At 35.5% G+C, this 12,182-nt stretch overlaps 1 protein-coding gene across 10 annotated transcripts in view; it reads right to left on the bottom strand.

Moving 5' to 3' along the window:
* HCFC2 (host cell factor C2) overlaps positions 1 to 12,182 on the bottom strand; it is a 60,979-nt gene that overhangs the window by 9,002 nt on the left and 39,795 nt on the right. For 4 of the 10 annotated variants that reach the window (XM_028490512.1, XM_028490514.1, XM_028490517.1 and 1 more), the window contains 2 exons: positions 11,400 to 11,685; positions 4,359 to 10,845 (listed from right to left, as the gene is read on the bottom strand). In XM_028490512.1, the coding sequence (XP_028346313.1) occupies positions 10,727 to 10,845; positions 11,400 to 11,685 (405 nt within the window). In that variant the 3' untranslated portion in view covers positions 4,359 to 10,726. The other 6 variants (XR_003680135.2, XM_028490513.1, XM_028490516.2 and 3 more) reach the window with 6 other exon arrangements.

Here is a 12,182-nt window from a genome sequence, read left to right as displayed (position 1 = left end):
GTCTTCCTTGATGGTCCTCTAAGTACAAAAGTAACGGTTCTGTGTCTTACTTTTTCACCTCTTTTCCAGGGCTCAGTTTCAGAGTACATCTCAATGAAAGATAGTTCTGAACCTTAAACACTGGGTAATAGGTTGAAAACAAGTTGCTAGGCAAAGGCAAGTCATAACAGACAGTGCCTTTCAGCTAGGACAGGTATGCCAAGAAGGCCCATTCATGCATATATAATGCCCAACATTAGGTTTGCAAGAAACCAAATTCAAATTCTTTTTTTCAGACCAAAGCAATCACTAGTCAAAGAACACAAGTAATATTTGGGCTAATAGCCATTTAAGGAGATGGCAGAGCCATTCCTTACTGTGGAGGAAGAGTGTAACTTTAAAAAAATGGTTTTCTATACATTTCCAACCTTGCAAGTAGCAGTCCCCATACCATAAAAGTGCTGTCCTGCAGGACAGTACAAAGGAAAGAACAAGGCATCCTACAATTCTGTACAGGCTACAAACTGATATGTTTCCTACTCACATCAGGGCAAAGTAAAGTGAATTTTAATTTAGACTTCATTTCTGAGAGTAAGGCAGTCTAGACACCTTCAGTAACTACTGTTTTAAAAAACCAAATGCTGAACAAAATGTAAGAAACAATGTAAAGTTGTATGAAATAAATACCTTTTTAAATGTATCACTGAGTTGACATGAAAGTATAAGGCATCTGCAAAACGCCAAAAATGAAGTGGAAACAGGACACCCGTGAGGTAAGCCAGCACCAAAGCCTGCTTTTGCCATGAGAGTTCTGTTAAACTCTGGAGACCAGGAGCTACCAGTAGCGGGGGAACTGGACATAAAGCCTGAGGCTCACTTAGGCTGGAGTCTAGCTGGGCCACCACCGAGAAGTGGGTAGCAAGGAACCTTGCCTGGTTCAATTCTGGTTCTGGGTGGAGGGGGATAAATCACCACCACCCTTGAATTCATAATCACTGGTGAGCCCTGAAGGTTTGTGGTCTGAAATCAGAGAACCTTCAAGCTCATAATTTAAAGTGGTCTCAGGTTACTGGCTCCTGGGTGTTTGGCAGAACAAACAAATTATCTTAAGGATCTCAATTTCAGTCCATACTTCAAGTAATTCCTTTTTTCCCAAGGAAAATAAGTTTCAGATATCACAAAACAAGGGGAAATGGCACTGTAAATGAAAAACAACACAATTTATACAACAGCAGACTCACAAAGAATACTGGTATCAACACAAGAAAAATTACTGATGTATAAAGGAATAGAAGCATGGAAAATATGAATAAGGAGCAAAAGATTACAGAGGAAAAAAAGTACATTTATAAACCAAATAGAACTCATAAGAGGAAAATATAATAATTGAAAAAAAAACCCAACAAATAGAGGAAGGGAAAAAAGAATAAGAAAATGAAAAATGAAAGATAAGGGAGTGGACAAAAATTTAAAAAGATGATATGAGAAATCATAGAAATAAATCCAAATTATACTTGTAATCATAATAGATGTACCGAACCATCCGTATGTTTTCTGTGGCCGTATCTTTTAAGTGTGTATCAAAATGTGAGGCCAAAGAAAGATCTAAGATATTCAGATAAACACGAACCAAAACATTGCTATAGTAAGGACAACAAAAAGATGAAAGCAACAGCATTCACAGAGAGTCACTACATAATTATAAAAAATTCAATTCTACCAGGGAGATAGAAAAATTCTAAATTGGTATGCATCTAATAATAAAGCCCAAAGGAAAAGAAAGCAAAAAGAAAGCAAACACAACTTAAAGAGAAACTGAGAAATCTACTTATCATAATGAGATCTTGAGACTCTTCAGTAAATAAGAAATTAAGTATAAGGTAAATCAGTAAGGAGAAGATCTGCACAGCACAACTAACAAGTTTGATCTAATGGACACTACACTCAACAACTGAGGAATATACACTCTTATCAAGTAAACATGGGGCATGTATAATAACTGACCACAAGGTAAAACATAAAGCTAGTCTCAAATTTCAGAAAATCTTATAGCTCATATTCTCTGGAAAAATGACATAAGAAATAAAGATTAAGACAACTATAACCCAACCCTAGCATTTGGAAATACACTTGGAAAATGACTAATGGGTTAAAAAGTCAAACCTCTGGAAGGATTAATGATGAAAAAAAATGAGAAGGCACAAATGAACTAATAGGAATGAAAAAGAGTCATAACTACATATGCTGTGGAAACTAAAACGATATAAAGCTAATAAGGATAACGATATCAAAAAGTTAAACTAGGGACTTCCCTGGTGGTGCAGTGGTTAAGAAGCCACCTGCCAATGCAGGGGACACGGTTTCGAGCCCTGGTCTGGGAAGATCCCACATGCTGTGGAGCAACTAAGCCCGTGTGCCACAACTACTGAGCCTGCGCTCTAGAGCCCTCATGCCACAACTACTGAAGCCTGAGCCTAGAGCCCGTGTTCCGCAACAAGAGAAGCCACGGCAATGAGAAGCCCACGCACGGCAATGAAGAGTAGCCTCTGCTCGCTGCAACTAGAGAAAGCCCCCACACAGCAACGAAGACCTAACACAGCCAAAAATAAATAAATAAAATAAATGATATAAATAAATAAATGATTAATTTAAAAAAGTTAAACTAAGATGAAATGGAGAAATCCCTAGAAGAATTTATTAAATTTAACAAAACTGACTTGAGAATAATAAATCCTAATGATGCTAAAACCCTCAAAGAAATGAATCAATAGTTTAAAATCTTCTCTTAATGACCGCATGGCTTTAAAGACTAGTTCCAATCTTAAACTCTTCCAGACAGTTGAAAAACTCATTTAATAAGACTAGTATAACCTTGATACCAAAACCAGACAATGACAGGACATAATAGGAGAACTATAAGCTGATTTCACTAACGAACGTAGAGGCAAAAATCCTAAAGAAAATATTCGCAAATTGAGTCCAGCAATGTATTAAAACACACACACCACGATCAAACTGGGTTTATCCTAGGAATTAAATATTGGTTCAATATTAAAACATCAACTATCATAATTTAATACATTAACATTAAAAGAAAAAACAATTTAACCATTTAAATAGATGAGAAAAAAGCATTCAGTAAAATTCAACATTCATTCATATAAAACTATTAGCAAACTAGAAATAGAAGAGAATCTCCTTAATGTGATGAAGGCCATTTGTGGGAAAAAAAAAATACTCAACTGAAATGTCGAAAGCACTCCCTTTCAATTGGGGCCGAGACAAGGATGTTCACTATCAGTTCTTTTCAACATTGTACTACAGGTCCTAGCAAGTACAGAAATGTAAGAAGAAATTTTTTAAAAGGTAGAAGGACCAGAAAGGAAGAAAACTGCCACCATTTCAGATGATGCGATTATATAAAAAACTCAGAAAGACATCTAGATATGTTATTAGAACTAATAAAAATTTAGCATGGTTGCTGGATCCAAAATCAACACATAGCAACAAAATATCTATAATCAGCAACATCCACTTAGAATACAAAGTGTAATTTTAAGAAATTCACCACAGCATTAAAAAATATGTAAAACTCCCAGAAAGAAACCTAATATAAGACATGAAGGCCTTTATGGAGAAAAATTGTTAAAGTTTATTGACAGATATTAAAAGAAAACCAAATGGAGAAATACACAATGTTTTTGGATGGGAAGACTCATTACTGAAAAGATATCAATTTTCTCCAAGCTAATCAATAAATTCAATACAATCACAAAAGATAATACACAAACTGGGAGAAAATACATACAACGTTTAACTGACAAAGGACTGGCATCCAGAATATATAAAGAAATCATATGAATCAATGAAAAAAAAGACACACACCCAATAGAAAAATGGGCAAAAAAGACATGAATAGGTATTTCACAGAAGAGGAAACACATTCATGTACGAAAAAACACTCAGTTTCATTAGTAATCAGGGAAATGCAAATTAAACCCACAGTAAGATACTATACAATCGCCATCCAATTGGCAAATATAAAAGACAGTCAAGATTAAGTGTTTGCTAAGATGTAAGTGTTTGCAATGACACTCAACCACTGCCAGTGGGAGCTGAACTGGTACAAATGCTATAGAAAACAGTTCAGTATGACTAAGTAAAACCTGCTTCTTAGAGCATCAGTTCTCAAATTTTTGGTCCAGAACCTCTTTACATCCTTAAAAATTATTGAGGACCTCAAAGAGCTGTTGTTCATGTGGGTTATAGTTACCAAAATTTACCATATTAGAAATTAAAACAGGCATTTTCAAAACAAAAATATATAGGTACACACTTGATAAGCTGTCAGAGTGATGATGTCATCATATATCTGGAAAACATTTAAAAGTGAAAAATGAGAGTGAAGAGGACAAATAATGTCTAGTATTCTTATGAAAATGCTTTTGCCCTCACGGACTCCCCCGAAGGGGTCTCAGGGACCTCAAGAGTCCCTCGACCATACTTTGAAAACAACTGCCCTAGAGAACTCTTGCACATGTGCACCAGGAGACATGTACAAGAATTCACTCATTCCTCAAATATTTATTAAGCATCTACCATGTGCCAGCATTGTTCTAGACATTGTGAATGTGTTAAACAGACAAAATCAGACAAAAAAGACAAAATCCCTGCCCACACGGAGCTTACATTGTAACTGGCAGAATGCTCACTAGCAGCATCATTCAGAATAGCCAAAAACTGAAAACAATCCACATCTCCATGAACAGAGGAGTAGATAAATTGTGGTAGAGTCATACAATGGAATACTATACAGTAGTGAAAAACAGATGAAATACACTTACATGCATAAACGTGGATAAGAATCTCAGAAACAGTGTCAGAAAAAAGTCACAGAAGAATACATACAGCATGATACCATTTACATAAAAGTTCAAAAACAGCTATATCTAAATAATATATTATTAGGGATACATAATATAGATGGCAGGGCCATAAATAAAAACATGGGAATTATTACCAAAAAATCCAGAATAATGTTTACCTCATGTGGTATGTGGGGAGGGAAGACAGAGTGGGGTAATTCTACACATCTGAGGGTATTCTAGTTCTTAAGCTGAAGATTGAGTACATGTGTGATCATTTTATTTATTGTCAACAAACATTGTAAATGAAAAAGGATATAAGGTTACGTGATATAACTTCATCAACAAAGAGAGGGAACATTCGATTATTTCAGCCACTGTTCTGCATTGCGTATCAGGCAATTATTGTAACTGGTGGGGAAGAAGTACATAATAGTATGAACATAGGAATGAATATGGGCTATTCTTCACGGAAGTTAACCAGGTTCTCAGAGAGTTAGGATCTAACGAGATGGCAGTATTATAGCACTGCTCTGCCAAGTTTGTTCAGCCACTGGCATGATTCTGGTTAGTTGGTTATGTTGTTCATTGGGTATATAATTATTTGTATAAAGCGGAGAATGAAATGATAGGTGATACAAATCACAAAATAAACTGAGACACTGCCTCTTTACTGAATTCTGTTGACTTCCAAAAGTACAAATTCCCTGTGGCACGTTCTCCTAATAGTGCACTTATGTGTTAAGCAATCCAAAAATACAGAAAGTGCATGGTGGCTATTGACTGTTTCTCCACATTGGTCAATAACAGGTGCCCAGGTTGGTCATAAGCGTCATAACAATTTTGTAATCATATCTTTGCCAGGGTCATCACCAGCAGTGCCATTTTGCAAATTAAACAAGGCACAGTTAAGGTACATTTTCACTTGATTCAGGGGATTAGCTATACATTTTGGTATACAATTTAGAAATTTGAAAAAAAAGATCTTGAAACATTGGATCCATCCCTCGTACCCAACAAGGCAAGCTAAAGTTATTATCTTGGGTTAGGGAGGTGGTGCAAGAGGCATACTAGGCCCGGCAGCAAATGGCTGGCAATACATTCTCAGGAAATTGAGAGCAGACAGTGTACCCTTCAGGTCCAATCTCTTCAACTAGGTTCCAAACATTCAGAAAATTCCAGACATTGTTGTGCTATTTTAAAAATCCTAGGCTGCTTGTTACAAAAGACCCAAAATCTTACCCATATGTAAGCTGGAATGGACAATGCCACCAGGAGGTGCTAAACTGCAACTGGCAGCAGGATGATTTTGGATCAAGCAGTTGGCTGGACCTCCAGAGCCCTGCTCCCTCTCTTACAGGTTACGCCGCCTTAAGTGTACACCCACAACTTTGTTAAATCGGATGTAATTATTATACCTGTAGCTTTGTCCTCTTTCTCCAATAAGAAACAGAGAAATAGGGAGGGAGCTTTTCTCAAGCTCGTAGGGAACTTCCTGTCTATCTTTTCAGAGGAGGAATGGATAATCCTCTTGGTCAGAGGTGGACATTTCTTGGACCATGACTTACTAGCGGACAGAGTTACTCTATGCTCAAAAACAAACACTAGATGCTACCTTATATAGTTATAGAAATAGAAGATATAGAGATCTATTTTGAATAAGGAGGCTGGTATAGCTTTTTCCTTCATCATTCGGTTTATAGAATTAATTGTTTCTCCCCAGAATGTTGTAGTTCATGTTTTTCCAGGCATGATTTTAAAAAAGTCTTTTTCTGAGTTACAGAAATATATAAGTATAAGGACTCCCAACTATAACTGGGAAACTTGGAAAGAAGGTGGGCCAATGTCATCTTGTTTTCCAGTAGTGTAAGAACCCTTTGTCCTGTAAGCTTAGAGGTGACAACAGTGACCTGACAGACTCCAGTGAGGTTCTAATGCTGGTGCTCTGTGTCCTCCAGCAGCTCCCTGTGCTTACATATTAAATAGGTAGGTAGCTTCTTCTAAAGTTAGACAATTGTCCATGGCTTTCCTATATGGAAATCAGAGAGACTGACTTTGGAAATATTTTTAGCTCATTTTCCTGATCATCCAATGTTAAAAATCATTATCCAGCAATGCCCACCAGTCTCACTAAATTCTCAGATCTTTTTAGATCAAAGAATTCCTCTTGAGATCTATACACACCCATATTAAATCCCTTTTAGCCTAATAAATATGTGACATATCTCTTACTTATCCCAGAACTTCTCTTAGGAACCTAAGTAACAGCAGGGTAGGGTAAGACAAAAGTGGAGCTTGTATTTCCTCCAGAGGCTTATTAAATCTGCTAAAATCTCTTTCCCTTTCAAAGCCTCCCTCTCACTTTGACCCAATTTGAGAAGGGGAGTGCGAGTATGGAGAGAGATGTAAAGGTGCAATTTTCTTTAATCATTTGTTAAAATATTCAAGTAGCAGCTAAATGGCTGATATGGAAGAGAGATAAAGACCCAGCCTCTGACCATCTGGCAGAGGGAGAGGAATAACAACGCTAACGCTAACGAGTGAGGGCGCAAGGGCCTTTAGGCTGTTGTGACAGAAGACAGAACAAAGGACAGTGGGGGCATAAGAAAAAGGGGTCAAATCTATCTAGAAATGAAGTATGTCAGGAAAGGCTTCAGCAGGTTGGCGACCTTTACCTAAATCTTGAAGATATGAATGGAGACAGGTGGGAGTGGAAAAGGGAACTGCAGACAGAAGGAGGTGCATAAAAAGACAGAGCACAGTCCGAGAGAAACTTAAAAAATGTGAAAGTGTCAAGGGAGTAGTTAAAGTTTCAAATGACAAGATTAAGTACAATGAAAGAATTCAATGGATTTGGGAAATGAGACGTTATCCCTGACCTCTGCTACAGCCATTTTGATGGAGTAGCAGGACAGAAGACCCTGCTGCTATGAATTAAAGTGAAGCATAAAGAAAAAAAAAATTCAGAGTAAAAAAGACCAAAAAAAGGTGACAACAAGTTTAGTCTGTTTCTTGGAGCCATCTGCTTTTTTACTTTCAAGCATACTAGTTTAGTTACAATAAAGGTTAGATAGGCTTTACATTTCTATCAGAAAATGACTCCCAAACACAATCCACTAAATAAACAAGTTTTTAGACACAGTTCATTCTTTATGAGCCTGCCTATATCATTTTAAGTGAATGATACAACATCAGCATTTCTGAAGATTTACTCTGCCACCACTAATTTTTCTTCCATATAGTTCAAAATAAATAACACCTGTAATTGCTTATAGTAGAAAAGGTGCTTTATTTTACATGTCGTCGGTACACAATACATAAAACTGCCTAAAATTAGTCTTGGAAAACATAACTATCAGTTATACCTTAAATGGTCAAGGACCAAGTCTATTTTGTAACCTACTTCATTTATGATCAGATGACTACAGTAATTTTAAATACTAATAATCTCTTCATATCCAATGTCACAAGTTATTTTTATGCTACAAGTGCTGCAATTTTTAAAAATAAAAATATCTCCAGTTATAGTAGACCATATATCTAACTGGAACAAATCTTTGCTAGTCTACAAGTCTTTGAAATAATGGATCAACAGTTTCACCTTCTTACAGATGATTATATTTATGCAATTGGGTTATAGGGCAGGGGGCCCTCATACATGCAATCGGATTATTTCTGTTTTTTTTTAATGCAGATAAAAGTGAGTTTATAATACCCTATTTCTAGTTAAGTTGCCAAACAGTTTACTAAACTAAAATGAAGCCAATACAATATTTTAGAAAACATAATTCTGAGAGCATGCAACAGCAAAATCTTTTTATTACCTATGTGAACCAAATCTGCAGAGTCCAGGAAGAGGACTATGGCACAAAGACTTGTACATCTGAATTGCTTACCCAGCTGGGAGGAGTAAAGAAAGTAATTTAACTCAGGGTAAATCCTCTTGTGAAAGATACCTGCATGTTATAACCCACTGCTACACAAAGGGATCTTCACTTAGAAAATGTGCAAATCATAAGAAGCTAAATGCACTTCTCTTGTTACTTATCCCAATCCATTCTATTCATAAACACATAGCTCAATGATCTCTTATTAACTATTAATGTCAAAGCCACAGAGATTTCCTAATGGCGTCTTTCAGTCACCAATCATTTATCAAAGAGATAAATGTGATTACTACTTAGTCTACAAATGTGAAAAAATGGTAAGAAACTGGGCTGATTCTCAAAGTAAAAACATTTGTTATTTTGACAAATCCCTTGGTATAGAAAGACTGCCTTTCTCTCTAGAAAATAAGACATATTTTAGAACCACAGGTTCATATTCACCTCCTAGTCTAGAAAAGAAGAGATATTTAAACAAAGTAAACTAAACAAAATACTAAGTAGGTATAAATGTACACACTCAAACAAATATTCTATTCTTTGCTTAAAGTCAACTTATTCCTTGTCATTAAGAGAAGTGCTTCAAGATGCAAATAGTTAAAATGCAAAGAAAATAAAGAGTTAAAAGCCAGATCTTTTCCTAATAAAGCAAATAGATCATTAAAATGATTGGGCTTGAAACACATACTTACTATAACTTTCCATTCTTATTCTTTTTATAACTAAACGCACACATATACACAACAAACCCTAGCATTTAATATGTGCAAAATTGCTTACCATTTATTTTAACTTTGGTTAAGTACTTCTTTAGCCTATATCAGACATATTATGGAAGCTACACAAATGATTACAAACATAATAATGAGGTAAGTTAAAATTCTACTAGTGCAAAAAGCAAGCATATGCCAAAAGCAAAGCATATGAGTTAAACAAATGCAGAATGAAGCTCTCACCAAGGGAGGGGCTGGGATAACAAACCAGAGAAGCTCCTTGTAAACACTGTTTGTAAAGTACACATTTAAAGATTAAGGATTCATATAACCACAAAAAAGGTATTCTAACAACACCACAGTAGTGCATTTATTTTACCTTTAGAGTTTGGAAATCACTCATTACGTGTCTAACAGTTTGCATATTTTCTTCAAGAGAAAATTAGTGAGACACATTAATTACAAATACTGTAGTATAAAAATCCCAGTTCTTTACAAAAATTATATATTAAAATATTCTATACACTTTTAAATTAGTAACTGGAACATACATATATATCAATTCTGCACAATTAAATCCATCTTTGCTTGGAGTATTATACATGAAGTTTGAGGACATAGCTACTCAGTCAACCTAAACTGGCATAAGGTTACATGGTATAAAATGACAGACCTGTGCCCCTGCAGTTACTGCAGCTCTTAGTCTGAAATATCTTTTCTGCAATTATTGCTCTGTATATTCATTCCAGATTCGAATAGGCAGTGGAACCATGAAATGTCTAAAAGGTTTAAAAACAAGTTACCTGTAGCAGAGTATCCATAATGCCTATATGCATCTTTAAGGTTGTAATGGAACCTGAGTAAGCTGTCTAATGCTTATATTTCAGTTGTAAAAAAGTTTATACAATTTCAAGGTAAAAACAATGCAAAAATAAAACATTTAGAGCATTTACAAAAATCTTACAAATGTTTAAAACACTATTTCAAAACTCATGTCCAGTTAAGGTGCTTCTTTCTTTCTTCAATAAGAAGGACATACTTTAACTTTGAATTTTAAACTATGAACATTTTCATTTCAGCAAAAGCAAAATTAGATCCATGGAGACAGATGTTAAAATGTTTAGGGATATACTTTACTTCTGATGAGCATACAGAATTTTACTGCTGAAAGGGACCTTAAAGGTAAACTCTTTTAACTCCCTCATCTATTAATCAGGAAATTGAGGGCCAGATAAGTTAAGTGCTTTGGCCAAAAATATATTCCAATATACCAACCTGGTATGAATCAAGAAAACCCATTATTCTTTTTGTATGTTGCCATGACTCTTGGAAAATGATGAAAATTCAAAAGCAGATTTCTGAACTTGCCTCTTTCTTTTTTTAATTTCTTAAGCTCTGTGCTAACTGAAGATAAAGAAATGAATCAAATGGCTACTAAAATCAGTATTACAAATATTATCCAGTAGAAGATAGTTGTTAGAGGACCACTGCTCATATAGAATAAAGTTAGAGGGAGTACTCAAAGACAGGGCCTTTACAATGTAGAGAACATTTACTATATAAGACAGCACAGTGTACAACAGCCAGTTACTAGAATCATCTCAATAACTCTAGGATGACTGAGTTACATGGCCTTTATAAAAGATATTGGAGTAATAAAGCCTTCTGGCTTTTATCTTAATTTTACTATTTTCCTTTATAAAAGAGCTGTAACTTTAAGGAAGAATTCATATACTAGTTTTCAGAGAGGCTTTACTTCTTTTCTACTTTTATTTGGATCTAGAATTGAGCAAATACATTTTAAGAACAACTTACAAACTCAAATTCATAACTGCTAGAAATACAGTCAGAGAATACTCTTTTAAATGACAAATCTCCAAAACCAGTTACTAATAAATAATCATCACAATAGCTTCAGTTAAAAAAAAATCAATTTAAAGGTGCTTTTTTATTGTTACCTTGAAGCCATCGAACTTGTGTAGCTGGTCCATATCCCTTTTCATTCTTTGCCGATATCCTGAACACAATGGCAGGCCTGGATGTATAATCAATATGTGCATTTGCAAGCTGCCCAGCAGTTACTATACATGATGTCTTTAGACCACAATAAATCCTCATAAACACAAGCTGACTTGGATTATCTTGTATTTGTGCTGTGCGGATAGCCAAGTAGGCTGAATATTCCAAAATATTTCCAGAAGGTGAAGTTGGAGGTTCCCAGGAAAGATGGATACCCTCAACATTCTTGAAGAGCAGGGGAAAAACAAAAACAAAAACAGGTAAAAATTCTGAAGTTTTCTCTAATATCACTTATTATGTTGAGTCTATCTTTAGAACACAAGATGCTTTTCACTAAAGTAACTGCATTAGATGTTAGAACTTTTATTGTTGATTTTTAAAAACTAACCTTAATTGGATCTACAGTGTTTAATTCATGCCCTTTTAAAAAACATAACTAGGCTTAAAAGTCTGCCTGTACTACCCCAAGAAAGGGATTTTTCTTATCTGAAAGCAGACCTTATCTTCTCTAAATAGGGGCAGGACCTTAGGATAAAATATAATCCAATTAAATGTGTTCTATTAAAATTCTCCAGCACAAAACTTTTTGGTTCCATAATAACAAGAACAAAGCTAATATTAAGAAGCATAGGGCTTCCCTGGTGGCGCAGTGGTTGAGAGCCTGCCTGCCGATGCAGGGGACACGGGTTCGTGCCCCGGTCCGGGAAGATCCCACATGCCGC

Source organism: Physeter macrocephalus, chromosome 6 (genome assembly GCF_002837175.3).
Source record: "Physeter macrocephalus isolate SW-GA chromosome 6, ASM283717v5, whole genome shotgun sequence".
In the NCBI taxonomy this organism is placed as follows: domain Eukaryota; kingdom Metazoa; phylum Chordata; class Mammalia; order Artiodactyla; family Physeteridae; genus Physeter; species Physeter macrocephalus.
The sequence above is the reverse complement of the archived record's forward strand: the minus strand, read 5'-3'. Positions and strand labels throughout refer to the sequence as shown.